Here is a 19,562-nt window from a genome sequence, read left to right as displayed (position 1 = left end):
TTATCCAGGCATGATCCAGCTGGAGGGGCTTCTGGAGCTTCAGGCTGAGGGCTGGGCCTCCCTGGGGGGTTGATATTTGAAATTAAACACCCCCAAAATACCGGGGTATGAATTAAACGTTGAGTTTCTGAGAGGCCCAGAGCGAAGGGGGCAGGACGAGGGAGGGGGGACAGGAAGGGCAGGGAAGGATTTACTGGGGGAGAGGTGGGACTGGGGGGTTTTCTGTTGGAGTCTGGGGGGGGCTGGAGAGCCAAAGGAAGGGCCCTGAGCCACGTTCCCTGCCTGTGTCCCCCCAGGAATACGACAGGTACGGCTGGTGGGTGGGAGAGCTCAACGACGAGGTCGGGATCGTGCCCAGGGATTACCTGGAGGCCGCCTACGAGCTGGAGGAGCGGTGAGGAGGGACAGTGACACCCCAGGTGAGAGCAGAGGGGGCACCTGGGGGGTGTTCCTGCCGGGAATGGGGCCTGGAGGTGGGTGGGAATGAGGGCTGGAGGTGGGTAATGTGGAGGCAGCTCCGTCCCCTGGGGTGTCCCGGCATCCCTGAGGACTGACTGCCTCTGGCTCCATCTCCTGGTCTCCCGTTTTACCCGGGAACAGGCGAGACCAGGAGCCACGGTGGCAGTTCAGGGGCGGTGCCACCCTGCCCAGTGCCCCCCAAATTCCATGGGAGGGACGTGGTGAAGCCACGGCAGCCCCCAGGGCCGCCAAGAGCTGTCACTGTGCCACCAACCCCGACACCAAGCGCCAGAAACAGAGAGTTTTCCTCCCAAAAACCCACAATGGAGCCGTTCCCTTGTGGAAACCGAGGCACGGGGCAGGGCTGGGAAGGAGGGGTCTGGAGTGCTGCCACCTCCTTGTCCCTCTGTGCCCGTGGCAGTGCCAGCCTCGCTGTCCCCTTCCCCACCATCACCCGTGTCTCTCTCCCCGTCCCCAAACCCAGGCACTCCTCTCTCCCTGGCCGTGCTGAGACACCAGTGACACCAGTTCCCACCAGCAGCCCGCCCTGCCGTGAGCACCCCTGGCACGAAGAGACCCCCGCGGTGCCCGGGGGTGCCCTCCTGGGGGTCCGGGGGGGGGGGTTGGCACCCCGCAATAAAGGCGTTTTCCTCTCCGTCCTTGGCCGCTCCAGACCTCGTGGAGCCGGAGCAGGGGGTGGGAAGTGCCCCCCGGGTCCACCTCCCCCCTCCCCTTCCCCAGCTCTGAGCACCCCCAGAGCCCCCCGGGCCTGGCCGAGCCCTCGGCTGAGCCCGGTGCATCCTCCCCTTCCTCCTCCTCCTCCTCTTCTTCCTCCTCCTCCTCCTCCTCCCGCACTTGGCTGAAGGACCACTAGATGGTGGTAGGGCCCCGCTCCCCGCAGCCTTCAGGGGAGGTGCCCAAACCCTCCCCGGGCCGGGCGGGGCAGCCCCCCCGGACCCTCTCCCGGCACGGGGGTGAGCCCGAGGGGCAGCTCCAGGGCACAGCCGGGCAGATGTTTGGAGCCAGGCAGATGTTTGGAGCCAGGCAGATGTTTGGAGCCAGGCACAACCCGGGGGGGGATCCCACGGGATGCTGAGGATGCGGCAGAGCCCGGGATGCTCCCCGGGGTCTGTGTCCCCATCCCATGGGATGTTCCCCGGGGTCTGTGTCCCCATCCCATGGGATGTTCCCTGGGGTCTGTGTCCCCATCCCATGGGATGTTCCCTGGGGTCTGTGTCCCCATCCCATGGGATGTTCCCCGGGGTCTGTGTGTCACCATCCCATGGGATGATCCCCGGGGTCTGGGTGTCCCCATCCCATGGGATGCTCACCAGCCCCATCCTGGCACCCGCTGCCTCATCCCGAGGCTTTGCTCACAGTGGGGAATAAACCTCCACCGTGTGTGTGTGTGGGTTTTGGGGTGCCAAGAGCTTGGCTTAAATCCCTCTGGCATTCCCAAGCCACTCTTCCAGCCCCGTTTCTCCACAGCATGGGTGACCCTGAGCAGGGAAATTCCCCCTCTGCAATTCCCCCTCTGCTCTGCCCTCGCTGTCTCCATTCGAGAGACATCTCGCAAGGAGCAGCTGGTTCTGAGGGGCTGCAGGGCCTGAATCCATCTCTCCAGCAGCATTCCCGGGGCCCTCTGGGATCCTGGCGGGAGGGAATGGATGTTTTTTGCAGGGGGATGCTGTGGAGCAAACAGGATCAGGGCTTGGGGCTGCCTGGATGTGTCTGCCCCAGCCCAGCGTGTGGGAAACGGCCTCAGGAGCCTGATCCCAAATCCACGGCCTCATCCCGGGCTCCAGAGACCTTCGTGCTCTGCTGGGAAGATGGGAGAGGAGAGAGAGATGGGAGCAGGATGCTTTGGTTGGAGCAGGAGCCCCCTGGCATGGGGTGTTGAGGAGGGGGAAGGACAGACGGGAAGGAGCTGCTTTCCCAGGGGATAAGGATGTGCCGGCTGGAGAGCCTGGCCCCATTCCAGGCTGCTCCTCTGGCAGCAGCCAGGGAGAAGGGAGCTGTGCCAGGCTATTGAGGGCACAGGGAGGGGGCCACACCACCCTCACCTGCCCCAGGTGGGGAAGGTTACCTTGGGCAGCTCCGTGTGCCCTGAGCCCCCCCAGCATTCCAGGGCTGCCTCCAGCCCCCCAATCCCTGGCACGAGGGGCTGAGCCCACCCTACATGTGGCAGAGGGGACAGTCACCCCCCCCAAAGAGCCACTGCCCCCCAGGTGGGACCCCCCAGCCCAGGGGCTGCTGCCCCCCCCAGCCTGGGCCGCCCCTGAGTCACCGTTTTCCCAACAGCTCCGCAAGAGCCGGTCACTGGCACTAAAAATAATCCCTGAAAGGCGGCCAGGAACAGGGCTGTGGCTCCAGGGGATGAGAGAGGCAGGAGAAGGGATGGAGAAGGGATGGAGAGGGGATGGAGAAGGGATGGAGAAGGGATGGAGAAGGGATGGAGAGGGGATGGAGAGGGGATGGAGAGGGGATGGAGAAGGGATGGAGAAGGGATGGAGCCCTCACTGCAGCAGCTCCACGGGCTGCCTTTCCCAGACCCGCCTCGGGAAGGGGCAGCCCCAGGGCCGAATGGCTCCTGGCAGTGCCAGGACACGCTCCTGGAGCAAACCAGGGGCTGGGAGGGAGCCGGGGGCAGGGCACGGCTTGGGCTGAGGGGGTCGTGCCTGAGGGAGGCTGTGCCAGGCGAGGAGCAGGGTCGGTGGGCATGGGAAGGGTCGGTGGGCAAGGAGAGGGGTTGGTGGGCACGGGGAGGGGTCGGTGGCACGGGGAAGGGTCGGTGGGCACAGGGAGGGTCAGTGGGCACGGGGAGGGTCAGTGGGCACGGGGAAGGGTCAGTGGGCACGGGGAAGGGTTGGTGGGCAAGGAGAAGGGTCCGTGGGCACAGAAAGGGTCGGTGGGCACAGGGAGGGGTCAGTGGGCACAGGGAGGGGTCGGTGGGCACAGGGAGGGGTCGGTGGGCAAGGAGAGGGGTTGGTGGGCACAGAAAGGGTTGGTGGGCACGGAGAGGAGTCAGTGGCACGGGGAAGGGGTCGGTGGGCTCAGAGAGGGTCGGTGGGCACAGGGAGGGTCAGTGGGCACGGGAAGGGGTCGGTGGGCTCAGAGAGGGTCGGTGGGCACGGAGAAGATCAGTGGGCACGGGAAGGGTTGGTGGGCACGGAGAGGGGCCGCGGGCACAGCTGGGCTCACAGCTGCGCCATTTGGAGCCGCACGCTCATGAATATGGATGAATATGCATGAGGGGGGGGCAGCCAATGGCAGCGGCGCTCCCGCGCCCCGGCAGCTGCCAGCCTTGGCCGTGAACTTCTCCTGACATTTCGGATGCGCCTCCAAGGGCTTTCCAGCCCTCCCTCCCTCCCTCCCCCTCCCTGGTGCATCCAGAAACCCCCCAGAACTCAGGGCAGACCCTCGTCCGTGCCCCCCCGGGAGGGACCCGCCCGCCGCGCTGGCGTTGCTGGTGTGGGGAAGGTGCCATCCTCCCCTCCCCGTTTTCCCAAAATCCCTGTCTCCGCAGTTCTCCCGGCCCGGCCCCCGCCCACACCACCCAGCCGGACCCGGCAGCTTCTCCTGCTTCGGTTTTATTTGGAGTTCGAGCACGTCCGAGCCCTGCCTGACCCGGGGCTGGGCCGGGGGAGGAGACGGGGCAGGACCACACGGGGAGGGGCAGCAGGAGCAGCTCCTTCTTATCCCAGCAAATCCAAGCCCACTCGGAAGGGACACCCCCTCCCAGGGCAGGGGTGACAAACTGCCCTCCCCACCTTGTGCTCCCCCCCGACTCATTCCCTGCCCGGGGGGAAAGCTCAGCTCCCGTTTTTCCAGCTGCAGAAACCAACCTGCAGGGAGGGAAAGCTGTGCCAGGAGGCCCCGGGGGTGGGGGTGGGATCTGCAGCCCGGGTGTGGGCTCTGGGTTGGTGCAGCTGAGCCCCCTCTCCCCTCCCCAGGAGCTGCAGAGGGAGGGGGACACAGGGGGCTGAACTGGAGAGAGCGGCTGGCCCTGGATCCACCAAGGAAAGCCCTTTTCCCATCGGGCAGCGGATCCCACCCTGCCCTGGGATGTGCCAGGAGCAGGGGGGTGGCACTGCCACCCCACTGAGCGCTGCTGCTGCTCCAGCCAGAGGGCAAAGGCCGTGGGAACAACAAACACAGGTTCCACCCCCCACCAGATCCCTTCTCCGGGCTGCAAACCCTGCCTGGGCCAGGCGGGATCAGCAGGGAGAGAGCCCGGGATGAGCCGCGTTCCCAGGGCAGCCCAGTCACCCCCCTGCTCCCACAGTGCCCCCTCTCCCAGCGAGGGAGCAGGTCCTGGGAAGGCAGGGGGTGTCCCCAGGGCTGTCACTGCGGGTCCTGCCCCGATCCCGGGGGCTCCTCCGGGCTCTCCGAGTGCGCGTCGTCCACGCCGAAGTCGCTCCAGTCCGGGATGCTCTCCAGGCAGCCCCGGGGGCTTCCCAGCCCGGCACAGCTGGGAATGGGGAACAGGTCAGAGGGGAGAAGGGATCCAGGGGAGATTCAGGGCCTGAGGTGCCCCTGTGTCTCCAGATCTCCTTGGCACAACCCCTCCCTGGAGCTGGGGCTGCTCTGGGATGTTCCTCCCTCCCCTGGACGTGCAGATCCCATCCCAGGATCCACAGTGAGGAGCTGGGGCTGCCCTGGGATGTTCCTCCCTCCCCTGGCCCTTTCCTGCTCCCTCCAGGGAGGCACAGCAGGAGGTGGGGATGCCCTTGGGATCCACAGCTGGAAGCTGGGGCTGCCCCTGGATCCACAGTTCTTCCCTCCTCTGGCCATTACTTGCCAAGCAGGTGCCATCCCGGGATCCACAGTGAGGAGCTGGACTGGGATCCACACTGGGGAACTGGGGCTGCACTGGGACCCACACCAAGGAGCTGGGGCTGGACTGGGATCCACACCAAGGAGCTGGGGCTGCACTGGGACCCACACCAGGGAGCTGGGGCTGCACTGGGATCCACACCAGGGATCTGGGGCTGCACTGGGACCCACACCAGGGATCTGGGGCTGCACTGGGATCCACACCAGGGAGCTGGGGCTGCACTGGGACCCACACCAGGGAACTGAGGCTGCACTGGGACCCACACCAGGGAGCTGGGGATGCCCTTGGGATGCTCCTCCCCCCTGCCCTGGCATTACCTGGCTCTCGGGTCCCGCCCGGGCAGCGTTGAGGGCCGACCCTCCTCCTCCTGCACCCAGCCACAGTTGGACATGGCATAGTGCAGGATGGCCTCTGTCACTGTCTGGGTGCCCTGGCCCTGCACGCAGGCCTCGATGGCGGGCACGGAGAGCTGGCTCTGCAGGAAGAGGTGCAGGCGGCTGTCCGAGAGCAGCACCACGTTCTGCACCACCCTGGGCACGGAGAGAGGAGGGGCAGTCACCCTTCACGGCACCTTCACAGCCCTGCAGCAGGATTGTCCCCTCCCTGCCATCCCCCCCTCCAGCCCTCAGGAATCCTTCACTCACTTCTCCAGGAACTGCTGCAATCCCTGTCTCCGCTTCTCGATGAACTCGTCCGTGCTGCCCACGAAGAAGGTGGATTTTCCAGGCAGCTCTGGGACAGGCCTGGGGGGGAACCGGGGCTCAGGTCACCTCAGTGCCAGCACAGGGGACACTGTGGCAGCACCTGCCAGGCTCCTGGATCCTGGGGACACTGTGGCAGCACCTGCCAGGCCCTTGGATCCCGGGAGCTCGGGTATCCCCTGCTCCTGCCCGGGGTTTCTCTCCACGTCTGCTCTGAGCTCACAGGGGTCACCCAGGGCAGGGAGAAAGGCTCTCTCAGGTCTCCCTGAGCAGCAGGAGGAGGGAAAGGAAGGCCAAGGAATGCTTACACCAGGCCAGCATTCTTCTGGAGCTGCCTCCTCAGCCACACGAACTCACGGTAGCGGCGCCGCACACATGAGGTCTTGGCAGTGAAGGCCTTGCTGTTGGTCTGGGAAAACAAAACCCCAACAGTTCCATGGGAATTGTCAGTGGGATTGAGGGGCAGGGAGGAAGAGGAGGGACTCAGGGATCCATCCTCTCCACGCCGGGTCTCAGACCCACAGAAGGCAGAGGGTTCTCCCGTGGGGGCTCCTTCCATCCCCACGTGCTGGATGATCCCACTCTGGATGATCCCACTCTGGATGATCCCACTCTGGATGATCCCACGGGTGAGCCCCCGAGCTCTGCAGCTCCACCCCCTGTCCCTCAGCCCCGACTCACGTGGAGGAAGATCTTGTAATCCACATAGGAATTCCAGGAGCCTTCGTTCTGCACTCGGGGGTCCTGCACTCGCACTGTGGTCAGTTCCTGGGGGGCAGGAGGGGTGTCCCTGCTCAGCCCCCCGGCATTCCAGGGACAGGGATCCCCCCCACCACCTCCTCCAGCTTCCCTGTCCCAGGGAGAGCACAGGCAGCTCCCACAGGCAGCTCCAGACATTCCCAGCCCTGTCCCCAGCTGCCCCTCAGCTCTGCCCCACGGACCCTTCGCCTCGCCCAGACCGCCCTGTGCTGCCAAATTCCAGCCAGGAATTATCACATCAGGAAGGGTCTTACTTCCTCTCGGTTCTCCAACATCCTAGAGGAGCCAGAGCCCAGCGGGAAACATCTGGGGGGAAAAAAAAGGGATTTAGGAGGATCAGCACATTGGGGTCTTCTGCATCCCCCCAGCACCAGCCACGCTCAGCTGCCCTCCCTGATCTGTGGAATAACGAGGATGCTTCCAAATCCTCCTTAGGGAAGAGGAAAGAGGAGGGAAGGAGCCAAATGTGCCAGGAGTCAGTTCTGGGGGGAGCTTCCAGACTTCCCGGGGCTCCCAGTCGGAACCAGTCCAGCAGCACAGCTGGGACCATCACATTCCCAAATCCCACGGGATCACAGGCCCCACAAACGCTGGGATGACCCCTGTGGAATCATCCCGAGGTTTTAGAGCTCCTGCTCTGCCCCAGCAGCTTCAAAAGGCAGGAGGAGGGATCGGGAATTGCCCAGTGGAAGAGCAAAGGGTTGCCAGGAACGGGAATTCCGTTTCCCAAGGTGCTCCCAAGAGCAGAGAGCCCCGAGGGAGGTGGCTCCATGCAGGAAAACCGGGAGCAGGGAGCCCAGGAAGCTCAGGTCCCTTCATCCCCAGAAACACAAAATCTCATTGAGGCTTTATTGGGAGTTAATTGATCCTAATGATCAACTTCCAGCCCCCGGAGGAGCAGCTCGGGATCAGCCCTGAGCACTTCCAGCAAATCCTCTTCCAGGGATTTTGGGGAAAGCCTCGGTTTAAGGGGCTCTGGGATTACCCTGGGTTGGGTTTATGTCCCTGCAATTCCAAGTTTTCCCTGCTGCCTCTCACCTGCCCAGGATTTGGGCTGGAGGAGCCGCAAATCCCAGGTGGAATTTGCCCCCCCAGCTCCCGTTCCCACAGTGCTGACAAGGGAAAGTGTTCCTTGTTATCTCTTATCCACCCGGCTGACACGTCCCTGACTGCCCTTCCCGCCCTCGGGAACAGCGGCAATGCTCTTTCCCAACCTTCCCAACCGGCACAGAGCAGAGTTCAGCTCCCAGCTCCCGCCCCCAGCTCCATTCCCTTCCCAGATCCAGCCTGGCCGAGGCTCCAACTCGGGGAAAACCCTCCCGGGGAGGCTCCACGGCAGCAAAACCGGGAATTAATCCCGTTTATTCCCGCTTTTCTTTGTCCCGTTTGGACACAGCCACCTATAAAAGACTGGGAGTGATTTTTTTTTGGAAGAAGGAAAGGGCTCCCTTCACAACCTGGTGTCCCAAAATTTGGACCCTCCTGGCCCTGGCAGGGGTGTCCCAGCCATTCCAGCATCTCAGAATCCAGGGAAAAGCCTCGTAGAGGAACATCACAGCAGGAAAAATGGGAACGAATCCCATTTATTCCTGCTTTTCCTTGTCCCGTTTGGACACAGCCACCTGGAAAACACTGGGGGTGATTTCTTTCTAGCCCTGTTATCCCATCTGGGGAGGAAAATATTCCCTCATCCCAACAGGTATCCCAAAATTTGGACCCTCCTGGCCCTGGCAGGGGTGTCCCAGCCATTCCAGCATCTCAGAATCCGGGGGAAAGGCATCATACAGGAGGAAAAACGGGGATTAATCCCACTTATCCCTGCTTTTCCTTGTCCCATTTGGACACAGCCACCTGGAAAACACTGGGGGTGATTTTTTTTTTTTTCCGGGCTGTTTTCCCTTCCAGGGAAGGAAAGGACTCCTTGTCAGCTTGGTGTCCCAAAATTTAGACCCCCTGTCGCTGGCAGGGATGTCCCAGCCATTCCAGCATCTCAGAGTTCAGGGAAGAGCCTCATGGAGAGGCTCCACAGCGGGAAAACCGTGAATTAATCCTATTAATTCCTGCTTTTCCTTGTCACGCTCGGACACAAAACACTGGGAGTGATTTTTGGAGGTCGTTTTCCCTGCCAGGGAAGGAAAGGGCTCCCTCTCAACCGTGGCACATCTCCGAGTTCAGGGAAAACCCTCACACAGCGGGGAAAAATCGGGATTAATCCCATTTATTCCTGCCACGCCCGGGCACCTGTAAAACAGGTCTGTAAAGCAGCCCCCTGCAAAACACTGGGGGGGAGGGAAAGGGGATTTTTAGAGGCTGTTTTCACTTCCAGAGGAGGAAAAGCCTCCCCTATCCCCGCAGGTCTCCCAAAATTTGGACCCCGCCGGGGGAAGGGGAATCACCGGGGACGGGCCGGGCCGGGCCTTGAGAGGCCGCGGGTGGGGGCGAGGCCCAACGCCAGCCCCGGTTCCTCAGCTGGGGGCTGCAGGGGAACCCAAAGACCCCCCTGAGGGACCCCCGAGGGACCCACCCGGACCTTCCCATGCCCGCCCCGGGACCTCCCCCCCCTTCGGGGCCCCCTCACCTCGCACAGGACGCGGCCCCTTTAAGCGGCGGCGGCGGCGCGCGCCCTTATAGTGCGGAAGCGGCGGGAGTTTCCGGTGCGGGGCATGATGGGAGTTGTAGTTCCCAGGGCCTCCGGTTGTAGTTCGGGAGCGGCAGCACAGGGAACAAGGGACAGAAGGAGAGGAAAAGGTCTCCAGCCGTGCCAGGGGAGGGTCAAGTTGGACATCGGGAGGAATTTCTTTACGGAAGGGGTTGTTAAACGTTGGAAGGGGCTGCCCAGGGAGTGGCGGAGCCCCCACTCCTGGGAGTGCTCAGAAAGCTCGTGGATGTGGCCCTTGGTGACATCGGTTGGCAGCGCTGGGTTAACGGACGCACCCAAGGATCGCAGAGGACTTTTCCAATCTCAATAATTCAATAAATCACCGAGCCGGGCACAACCCACCCAGAGCTGTTCTGGCTCGGCCTGCCTGGCTGTGCTGGCACAGCTCGGGTGCACGGCGCCCACCCCGCTGCGCAGGACGCTCAGTGCCCTGCTCTGGTGTACAGGGCGCTGACGGGTCACAGCTTGGCCTCGATGCCCTCAGAGCTTTTTTCCCACCCTTAATTACCCTAATTGTGTAATTCAGTCACAGCGTGGCTCCAGCGGACTACACCTCCCATCGTGCAGCGCTGCAGCGGGCTACACATCCCACCATGCCCCGCGGCGCCGCCACACGGAGCGCCGCGGACTACAACTCCCGTCATGCTTCGCGCCTCCCCTAACCCCCCCCGCGGGATCGCGGGGCGCGGGACTACGAGCCCCGGCGCGCCCCGCGCGGAGCGCGGCGCATGCGCGGTGTGCGCGGCGGGCAGCGGCGCTGGCCGGGCTCTTTTGTTCAGGGCGGCGGACGGAGCGAGGCCAGGCCCGGACCCCCCCCGACCCCCGAGCGGCCCCCGCGCCCCTTCCATCACACACCGGCTGCGGGGCTGTGCAAAGGCCGGGCCGGGCCAGGGGGAGGAGCGGAGGGCGCGGGGAGGGGGGAGGCGGGGGGGCGTTGGGGTCGTGGGGACGGGGGTGTGGTGTGGGGCGCGGGGGGGGTTAAAGCACGGGGGGGGAGTTTTTGGGGGGGCCGGGCGGGGGATGGGGGGGGCTGATGGGGGGGAAGGTTTGGGGGGGAAACGGGGGGGGGTGGCGGTCGGTGGCGGTAGGGGGGTTTTGGGGGTGGGTTGTGGAAGGGGTTTTGGGGGTGGGACGGGGGCGCGGGAAGGTTTGGAGAAGGGGCGGTCGTTCTGGGGCGGTTGGAGGGGGGGGTCAGCGGAGGCGGTTTGGGGTGCGGGAGGAGGATTGGGGGGGATTGGGGTGCGGGGGGGTCGGGGGGTCAGGGGAGGGGTTTGGGGGGCTGAGAGAAGCATTTGGGGGGGTTGGGGTGTCGGGATGTCAGGGGAGGGGGGTTGGGGGGCTGAGAGAAGTATTTTGGGGGGATTGGGATGCAGGGGGGGCGGCGGAGGGGGTTTGGGGGGCTGGGAGAGGCATTTGGGGATTTGGATGTTGGGGGGGTTTAGTGGAGGGTGTTTGGGGTGCAGGGAGAAGTATTTTGGGGGGATTGGGGTGCTGCGGGGTTGGGGGGGCTGGGGAAGGGTTTAGGGGGACTGGGGAGGGGGTGGGGAAGTGTCGTTGGGGTGGTTGGAGGGGGGGGTCAGCGAAGGGTGTTTGGGGTGCAGGGAGAAGTATTTTGGGAGGATTGGGATGCTGGGGGGTCAGTGGAGGGGGTTTGGGGTGCAGGGAGGAGTATTTTGGGATTGGGATGCTGGGGGGGGTCGGTGGAGGGATATTTGGGGAGCTGGGGAGGGGATAGTGGAGGAGTGGGTGGGAGAAGGGTTGGGGAGGGATTTGGGATAGCTGGAGGAGGAGGGGTCAGTGGAGTGGGATTGGGGGTGCAGGGAGAAGCATTTTGGGATTGGGATGCCGGGAGGGGTCACTGGAAGGGGTTTGGGGTGCTGGGAAAGGGATTTTGGGTGCTGAGAGAGGGGCTCAGTGGGGGTGTTGGGGTGTAGGGGGGTGCTTGGGGGTGCTGGAAGAGGGGAATTAGTGGATATGTGATGGGGAGCTGGGAAAATGGGAAGCTGTGGGGTGGAAGTGCCTTTGGGAAAGAAGGGCTGGAGCAGGGACCCGTTTTGGGGGGATAAAGGGGGATTTTTGGGGACGGGGGTTTAAGGAAACCCCGGGGGGGGATGGGGAGGGAGTTGTTCTTGGGAAGGGAACTCCAGGGAAAAGGGGAGGCCGGGGAAGGAGCGGGGGAGGATCCAGGCTCCAGCTGGGAGCGGGGAGGGACAAGTGTCAACTTTTTGGCGGGGAGAATGAGCGGGAAGAGGCTGCGGGAATGCCGGGAATGGGATGGCAGCCGATCCCGGGGGGGCCGGGCAGGGAGAGCTGCCGGGTGGGAGGGGGATTTGGGGCTGGGGGAGAGCTCCCCCCTGGGGTGGGGCCGGCAGGAGGTGGGATTGGGAAGCTGTGGTTGGAAGCTGGGATGTGTCGGGAAGGGGAGGGGGGGAGGCAGAGCAGGAGCTGTTGGGGGAGCGGCACAGTCCAGTCCCCCCATGGAGGAGGGGACCCCAAAACCCCCCTGGACCCCCCAGACCCCCCCAAAAAGTGTCCCCAGCAGGTCACCCATGTACCAGGACCCCACTGGAGGCACAGCCCACCCCCCTTGGGACCCCAAAACCCCTCTGAACCTCCCAGAGCCCCCCAAAAGGCCACCCAGGTGCCAGGACCCCACTGGAGGCACAGCCCACCCCCCTCTCGGGGGTTCCAGCCCCCCCATGAAGGAGGGGACCCCAAAGCCCCCAGACCCCCCCAGAAAGTGTCCCCAAATGCCACCTACATGCCAGGACCCTGCTGGTGGCACAGCCCACCCCTGTTGGGACCCCAAACCCCCCCCCAGAGCCCTCCCAAAATGCCACGTATGTGCCAGGACACCCAGCCCAGGAGTCCCAGCCCACCCTCAGCATCAGGGCAGGCTTTATCCAGCTCTTTTCCATGGAAATTCGGGAGCTGGGGGAGCCAGCAGGCTTGGAATGGGGGTTGTGAAGCCCTTGGGGTAGAGCAGGACCCGTGGGAATGCTGGATTTGTGTCTCTGGACAAGGACACGGCCGAGGAAGGGGCGGATGAGGAGCTGCCTCTGGAGCAGGGTTGGGCTCAGGGTGCTCCTGGAACAGCTCCCCTGCTCCCACATGGCCTGGAGGAGGTGGCAGCGGCCTCATTTTGGGTGGAAAACGTCGGGAATGGGGATGGGGGGGGATCCCAGAGGTGTGGGGGGTGGGTGTTTGGGAGCAACGAACGTGTGTGTTCCCAGAAAACTGAGGGATCAGAGCATAAGGAAAAGGGAGGGGTTGGCTGAACATTCCAGGTTCTGCTGGGGTGGAGTTTGGAAACTTAAAAAGTAGGGACAAATCCCAAAATTCCTCCCTAAACTGGGGGAGGAAGGTGTTTGCACCTTGGGCTGTGCCCGGGCTCTGTACTTGGGATCCTGGTATTGGAAAGGATGAGAACCAGGGAAAAGCCAAAATAACCTGGGAATGGGCTGGGAGGACCAGGAATGCAGCCCCTGAATCCCTTGGGATGAGGCTGGGATGGGCTGTGCAGGCCTGGGGTTGTTTGTGGGAAGCTGGGAATGCTCCAGGGATCCCTGCAGGACTCAGGGCAGTGTTTTGGGAGAACACCTGGAATTCCTGCTGGGATTCCATGATTTCTCTGCTCTGGAGCAGTTCAGGAGTTGTCCCTGCTGTCACACAACAAAACTGCAGGATTTCTTCCCTCCCTTTCTCCCTTTCCAGCAGGGAATTAGGGAATTCCCATCCCTGCCATTGCACGTGTGTTCCTGTCAAATCCAGAGGTTCCTTCCCTCGTGGATTGGGAATTTAACTGGGAATGATGGGGCTGAGCCTGGAGGTTGTGGCTTTCCTTTTGCTCCCAGCCTGGAGCCTCTCACCCCGAATGAATCTGGATTAAACCTCTGGCTCTTCCTCCTGCCCCCAAAATCAGCTTTTTTTCTGCTGGGTCTCCTCATTCCCAGCCTTTTCCCTGAGTTTTAATTCTTTTCCAGTGTTTTAGGTGTGCCCTGGATCCTTTTCCTCCCAGCTGGAGTTATTTTTTCCCTCTCTTCCACTTTTCTTTTCACAAAGGATTCCAACTTTGACTCCATCCTTAGGGATGGAGCAGCAAAGGAAAACAGAAAAACTTGGCCTTGACTCGTCCCAAATTTGTCTTGAAATCCTATTTTTGGGGGTTTTTTTTCACTTGTGGAGTATAAAAAAAATTGAAGCTGAATTTTGGGGAACATCCCACTGATGTCTCAGGCAGGAGAGCCCCAAATTCTGTGGAATCATGGAATGGTTTGTGTCGGAAGGGACCTTAAATCTCACCCGGTTCCAACCCCTGCCGTGGGCAGGGACACCTTCCATTAGCCCAGGTTTGCTCCAAGTTTTCCTTGGAAAACTTCCAGGGATGGGGCAGCCACGGGGCTGTTGGGATAAAGGGAACAGGAACGTCTGTGCTTCCCAAAAATGCCCCCAAATGAAGCAGCTCCGTTTTCCATCCCAGGGGGAGCGAGAGGTGTGTTTGGAATCCCTGGAGAGGAGGGAGGGATTCCCCCCGTGCTGCCTTCCCAGACATCCAGGGAGGGATCAGGCCTTGTTTCAACGCCCAGAATTGCAGGGTTTGGGTGTTGGTGGCTGAGGATTCCATGGGATTATTCCCAGTGGATGGGAATAATCATGGGATTATTCACTGTGGAGCAGCTTGGATGCTCTGTGGATAAATCCAGGGAGGGTTTGGAGCTCCTCTCTCCCTTTCTCCTGCAGTGCAGGGAGAGGCCTGTGCAGGAGCTCTGCTCCCTGCTGGTTCTGGGAATGTGGCCTCATCCTCCTGGATCTCCAGCCAGGATTGGGATTGGATGCTCAGGGAGCTGGAAGGGACAACCCCCAAATATCCGGGAGGTTTGGGGAGATTCCTGCAACCCTCCTGGGGGAAGCTCCTTCCCAAAGTGCTCCCAGCCTTGGATTTGCATCTTCCCTGCCCAGCTGCTCCAGAAAATGATGGATCCGGGGTGTTGCTCCTTCTCTGTTTCCCTGGAATTTCAGCAGCTCCTCCCTGAGCTCCCCTCGGCTCTCCCATTAGTCTTGGATCCAGCTGCTGCCTCTGGAATCCTCCCCGGATCCAGCTGAGCCCCCTCAGGTGCCTGAGCAGCTCCTCCATCTCCAGGCAGCGCCCACAGAGCTTTCCCTGGAGCCCTTCTGGCTGCAGCTGAGGAGAATTCCTTTGCTGAGAGCAGCAATCCCGGGATCTCGCCCCTCCGGGCGCTCCCGGAGTTTTTCTTCGGAGCCTCGTTGGGAATCACCTTGGAATCTCCTCTTCCCTGGCCTGCTGGGCTCTGAGCCCCTGCTCCAGCAGCTTCTCCAGCAGCCATGTGGTGCCAGAGGAGGAGGATGGAGGGGAGAGGAAGGAACTGGCTGAGGAATTCCAGAGTGAAACACGATCCTGGGGCTTCCTGCTGCTCCTGGGCCGGGATTAGATGCCGGAGGGTCGGAGGCTTTTCCATTGTTGTGCTGCACACCCGGCTGTGGCTGTGGCTGTGCCAGCCCTGCCTCCTCCTCCTCCTCCTCCTCCTCCTCCTCTTCCCAGTCTCCAGACCTCCAGGAGCCTCACTGCTCCAGGTTTGCTTCCCTCTGGAAGGGGATTGGAGGTGCCATTGGGAGTATTTCCACCCGGGAATGGAGGGAAAAGCCTCTCAGGCTCTGGCTCAGTTTTGGTGGGATCTTTCCAGGTGGTTGGAGGTTTTTTTTTTGTTTTCCTTCATTGAATGAGGCAAAAAAACCCCTTCATTCTGGGGGACTGGATGGAGTCATGGAATTTTGGGATCATGGAATGGTTTGGGTTGGAAAGGACCTTAAAGCCCATCCAGGGCCACCTGGACACGCTTCCCTGTGGGTGGCAACTGGCTCTGAATCCAGAGTTCTCCCTTCCCAGCCAGCCCTGGATGAATATCCAGGGATTTTTGGGTTGACTGAACAGCTCTGGGAGATAAGGAGGGGAAATAAAACCCTGCATGCTGTGGGGTGATGAGTTGGATAAATATCCCAGAGTGCCCATCCACGATCCAGGAAAGGAAGGAGCGTGGGGAGGTTGGGATCAGGGGCTGGGACTTGGATTTGACCTGGATTAAGGATTTATTAATTTCCAGTTAATATAAAAACCACTCAGTTCACCCTTTAGGTGAGGAAAGGGAAGGGAGCAGGTTGAGGAGGGACAAGGAGTGGAACAGCTCCCGTGGGAAAAGCGTTCATGGAATTGGTGGAACGAGGAGCTGGAGAGGCAAAAAAACCCCAGAGCTTTGCGTCAAAATCCCGGGATTTTGATTCCTGGTGGCCTGGCAGCACCATCCTGACCCGTCCCTCTGTGTTTTCCCTGCCTGTTCTCTCCCAGGCAGCATTCCCTGCCCCTGTGCATCCCGGAGAATTCCCGGGGGGCACAGGCAGGGCTGACCTTGGCTCCCTCCCCTCGCAGCAGCGTCGCCCGAAAGCTGAAAAGCTGGCCAGCACAATGGGAAAAAAACAGAACAAGAAGAAAGTGGAAGAGGTCCTAGAGGAAGAGGAGGAGGAATATGTGGTGGAGAAGGTCCTGGATCGGCGGGTGGTGAAGGGAAAGGTGGAATATCTGCTCAAGTGGAAAGGATTCTCGGAGTAAGTGGCTCCAGCTGGCTGCTCTGGGGGCCAGGGGTGTGCCAGCATCTCCTGTGCCTTTGGATCCCAAAGATTCCAGGCAGGATCGGTGTCCCTGGGGCTCTCCTTGGGTGGAGAATGGAGCAAAGAGGGAAAGCAGGGAAAATCCCAGTGTACCAAACCCCCCAAATTCCAGGAGGGCAGGATGGGAAAATCCCAGTGTGCCAAACACCCCAAATTCCAATCACAACCTGGGTGGGAAAATCCCAGTGTGCCAAACACCCAAAACTCCAGCAGGGCAGGGTGGGAAAATTCCAGTGTGCCAAACACCCCAAATTCCAGGAGGGCAGGATGGGAAAATCCCAGTGTGCCAAGCACCCCAAATTCCAATCACAACCTGGGTGGGAAAATCCGTGTGCCAAACACCTCGAATTCCAGGAGGGCAGGATGGGAAAATCCCAGTGTGCCAAACACCCAAAAGTCCAGCAGGGCAGGGTGGGAAAATTCCAGTGTGCCCAACACCCCAAATTCCAGGTGGGAAAATCCTGCTCTGCCAAATGCCCCAAACTCATGGCTTGGGGTGGGAAAATCCCAGTTCTGCCCTGCAAACAGGCCCTGGGGGGGTCTTCCCCTTCCCAGAGAGGGACAAGCAGCCAGAGGAATGAGCTGCAGTTCTCTCCTGAGGAGGGGAATCCCTGCCCTGCCCTCCAGCATTCCCGCCGGGATCAGGCCAGGGGCCGACCTGCCGCTCCTCGGCCGAAATCCCGGGATTTTCTCAGCCTGGAAAAAGCTGCAGGGAGCTGCAGGACTGAGCTGCCCTGTTTGCTTTGCAGCGAGGACAACACCTGGGAGCCCGAGGAGAACCTGGACTGCCCCGACCTCATCGCAGAATTCCTGCAATCCCAGAAAACCGCCCACGAGAGCGAGAAATCCGAGGGCAGCAAACGCAAAGCGGAGTCGGACACGGAGGACAAGGGGGAGGAGAGCAAACCAAAGAAGAAGAAGGAGGAGGTGAGGCAGGGTGGGCGTGCTGGGCTCACCCCCCTGCCCCTGGCACAGCGGCTGATCCCTGGAACGGCCGCTCCAAGCTGGTTTTCCCAAGGAATGGGAGCTTTGATTGCCAAAGGAAGGCAGCTTTGGAAAGCTGGAGCCTTGGGAAAAAGGCAGGAGCTGCTGTCTCAGCTCGGTGAATCCAGAGGCAAAAAGGGTGAATGCAGCCCCCAGCTTGTCCTGAAGAACCCCAGGAGGGTTCTGGACTCCCAGGGGCAGGAGTTGCCTCTGGAAAAGGGGGATGAGGTGGAACATGGAGCTTCCTGCTCCTGGTGCTCTGGCTGCTCGGGAAAACGGGCACGGAGAGGCTCTGCAGCCTGGTTCCCATCCCAGGAGCTGCTGGATCTTGGCAGGCACAGGGCTTTGAGCAACTGGGCCTTGGGAGTCAGATCCTTCTCCTGCAGCATCAGCTGGGCATTCCAGAGGGGCACCTGAGCAGGATTCCCGGGTCCCACAGGCCTCGGGCATGGGATCATGGGATGGTTTGGGTGGGAAGGGACCTTAAAGCCCACCCAGTGCCACCCCCTGCCATGGGCAGGGACACCTTCCACTGTCCCAGGTTGCTCCAGCCTGGCCTTGGACACTTCCCAGGATGGGGCAGCCACAGCTCCTCTGAGAATTCCATCCCTGCCCCTCCCCACCCTCCCAGGGAAGAATTCCTTCCCACTATCCCATCTATCCCTACCCTCTGGCAGTGGGAAGCCATTCCCCATGTCATGTTCCTCCATCCCTTGTCCCCAGTCCCTCTCCAGCTCTCCTGGAGCCCCTTTAGGCCCTGCCAGGGGCTCTCAGCTCTCCCTGGAGCCTTCTCTTCTCCAGGTGAACCCCCCCAGCTCTCCCAGCCTGGCTCCAGAGGGGCTCCAGCGCTTGGAGCATCTCCCTGGCCGTGGAATTGCAGGCTGAGCCTTCCTGGGCAGCCACCAGCGTGTCCTGGGGACTAGACCAGGGCTCTGTCACCCTGGGAGCCAGAGCAGGGCTGTGTCACCCTGGGGACCAGAACAGGGCTCTGTCACCCTGGGGACTAGAGCAGGGCCATGGGTGTCACCCTGAGGGCCAGGACAGGGCTGGAGGTGTCACCCTGGGGACCAGAGTAGGGCTCTGTCACCTTGGGGACCAGAGTAAGGCTGGGGGTGTCACCCTGGGGGCCAGAGCAGGGCCATGGGTGTCACCCTGGGCACGCTCCAAGTGGGAACTCATCTCTTTTCCAGTCGGAGAAGCCGCGAGGTTTCGCCCGAGGCTTCGAGCCTGAGCGGATCATCGGCGCCACGGATTCCAGCGGGGAGCTGATGTTCCTCATGAAGTGGTGAGTGTGCCCTGGGGGCTGGCACTTTGGCACTCCCTCTGTGCCAGGGAGGGGCAGGAGGGAGGCCTGGGGAGACCCTGCTGCTTCGGGGGGACCTCTTGTGCCGGGGGGCTCCCGTGGTGTGGAACCAGCAGGGAGGGCCCCGGGGGGGTCCTGGGGCTTTGGGGTGTCCCTTCAGGTGTCCTCTGAAGGGACAGGGTGGGGCACTTTGTGCTGCCCCGAGGAGGGGATGGAACGAGGGGCAGCGAGGCCAAGTGTCGGGTCCCTGTGGATGCTCCGGGATTGTGGCTGGAAAGCTGGGAAGGGCCTGAGGGTGCTGGTGTTGGCAGCTGGATGTGTGCCCAGGTGGGCAGGAAGGCCACTGGCACCGGGCTTGGAGCAGGGATGGTGTGGCAGCAGGAGCAGGGAAGGGATTGTCCCCCTGTGGGCACTCGAGGGCCGTGTCCTGGTCTGGGCCCCTCAGGACGAGAAGGATGTGGAGGGGCTGGAGCGTTTGCAGGGGAGGGAACGGAGCTGGGAAGGGGCAGGAGCAGCTGAGGGAGCTGGGGGGGCTCAGCCTGGAGAAAAGGAGGCTCAGGGGGGACCTTCTGGCTCTGCAACCCCCTGACAGGAGGGGGGAGCCGGGGGGGGGTCAGGCTCTGCTGCCAGGGAACAAGGGACAGGAGGAGAGGGAACGGCCTCAGGCTGTGCCAGGGGAGGGTCAGGTGGGACATCAGGAGGAATTTCTCCATGGAAAGCACTGGAAGGGGCTGCCCAGGGAGGTTTGGAGTCCCCACCCCTGGAGGTGCCCAGGGAAGGGCTGGATGTGGCACTCAGTGACAGGGGGGGCACTGGGCACAGGGGGGACTCAGTCTGGGAGATCTTCCAACCTCAGTGATTCCATGACTCCCAGAGCCAGGACAGTGTCCCCTGGGCTCTGGTGACACAGGAGGAGCCAAGCCAGTGGAGGTGTGGGAGGACAGAGAGTTTGGGGGCAGGGCCACAGCTCTGATCCCTGAGCTGGACTCACCCCGGAGCTTTTCCTGCTGCTCCTCCCGCTCCGGAACCACCCGGGGAGGGCTCGCTGGGGCTCCAGGGATCCCATTTCCCTGGATTCTGGATGGGGAGGGCTCGCTGGGGCTCCAGGGATCCCATTTCCCTGGATTCTGGATGGGGAGGGCTCGCTGGGGCTCCAGGGATCCCATTTCCCTGGATTCT

General features: G+C 62.1%; 3 protein-coding genes across 6 annotated transcripts in view; 2 read left to right on the top strand and 1 right to left on the bottom strand.

Moving 5' to 3' along the window:
* Positions 1–1,110, top strand: part of SKAP1 (src kinase associated phosphoprotein 1) — a 150,223-nt gene extending 149,113 nt beyond the window's left edge. For both annotated transcript variants that reach the window (XM_039389724.1, XM_039389725.1), the window contains 2 exons: positions 297–419; positions 944–1,110. In XM_039389724.1, the coding sequence (XP_039245658.1) occupies positions 297–398 (102 nt within the window). In that variant the 3' untranslated portion in view covers positions 399–419; positions 944–1,110. The remainder of the gene's footprint in view (positions 1–296; positions 420–943) is intronic.
* A 2,923-nt stretch (positions 1,111–4,033) lies between these two features.
* Positions 4,034–9,944, bottom strand: SNX11 (sorting nexin 11). Of its 2 annotated transcripts, none has more exons than XM_027719720.2 (7): positions 9,924–9,944; positions 7,011–7,062; positions 6,679–6,765; positions 6,306–6,406; positions 5,941–6,039; positions 5,614–5,826; positions 4,034–4,930 (listed from the first exon to the last, which is right to left on the bottom strand). In XM_027719720.2, the coding sequence occupies exons 2-7, from the start codon at positions 7,029–7,031 to the stop codon at positions 4,804–4,806; spliced, it is 648 nt and encodes a 215-aa protein (XP_027575521.1). In that variant the 5' UTR covers positions 7,032–7,062; positions 9,924–9,944; the 3' UTR covers positions 4,034–4,803. The 2 variants fall into 2 exon arrangements, with proteins under 2 accessions (XP_027575521.1, XP_027575520.1); XM_027719719.2 differs by lacking the exon at positions 9,924–9,944 and adding an exon at positions 9,335–9,456.
* A 204-nt stretch (positions 9,945–10,148) lies between these two features.
* On the top strand, positions 10,149–18,397 carry CBX1 (chromobox 1). Of its 2 annotated transcripts, none has more exons than XM_039389734.1 (4): positions 10,149–10,288; positions 15,859–16,033; positions 16,846–17,023; positions 18,271–18,397. In XM_039389734.1, the coding sequence occupies exons 2-4, from the start codon at positions 15,894–15,896 to the stop codon at positions 18,367–18,369; spliced, it is 417 nt and encodes a 138-aa protein (XP_039245668.1). In that variant the 5' UTR covers positions 10,149–10,288; positions 15,859–15,893; the 3' UTR covers positions 18,370–18,397. The 2 variants fall into 2 exon arrangements, with proteins under 2 accessions (XP_039245668.1, XP_039245667.1); XM_039389733.1 differs by having other exon boundaries at positions 15,856–16,033.
* The last annotated feature ends 1,165 nt before the right edge of the window (positions 18,398–19,562 follow it).

This window comes from Pipra filicauda, unplaced genomic scaffold (genome assembly GCF_003945595.2).
Source record: "Pipra filicauda isolate LSUMZ 115617 unplaced genomic scaffold, ASM394559v2 scaffold760_size305172_pilon, whole genome shotgun sequence".
NCBI lineage: Eukaryota > Metazoa > Chordata > Aves > Passeriformes > Pipridae > Pipra > Pipra filicauda.
The sequence above is the reverse complement of the archived record's forward strand: the minus strand, read 5'-3'. Positions and strand labels throughout refer to the sequence as shown.

Excerpts from the sequence above, each read along its gene's own strand:
- CBX1 (XM_039389734.1), top strand. The coding sequence starts at position 15,894 with ATGGGAAAAAAACAGAACAAGAAGAAAGTGGAAGAGGTCCTAGAGGAA. Across the intron at positions 16,034-16,845 it reads AAGTGGAAAGGATTCTCGGA|CGAGGACAACACCTGGGAGC; the intron begins GTAAGTGGCTCC and ends TTTGCTTTGCAG. Across the intron at positions 17,024-18,270 it reads CAAAGAAGAAGAAGGAGGAG|TCGGAGAAGCCGCGAGGTTT; the intron begins GTGAGGCAGGGT and ends TCTCTTTTCCAG.
- SNX11 (XM_027719720.2), bottom strand. The coding sequence starts at position 7,031 with ATGTTGGAGAACCGAGAGGAA. Across the intron at positions 6,407-6,678 it reads ATTACAAGATCTTCCTCCAC|ACCAACAGCAAGGCCTTCAC; the intron begins GTGAGTCGGGGC and ends TTGTTTTCCCAG. Across the intron at positions 6,040-6,305 it reads CAGAAGAATGCTGGCCTGGT|GCCTGTCCCAGAGCTGCCTG; the intron begins GTAAGCATTCCT and ends GTTCCCCCCCAG.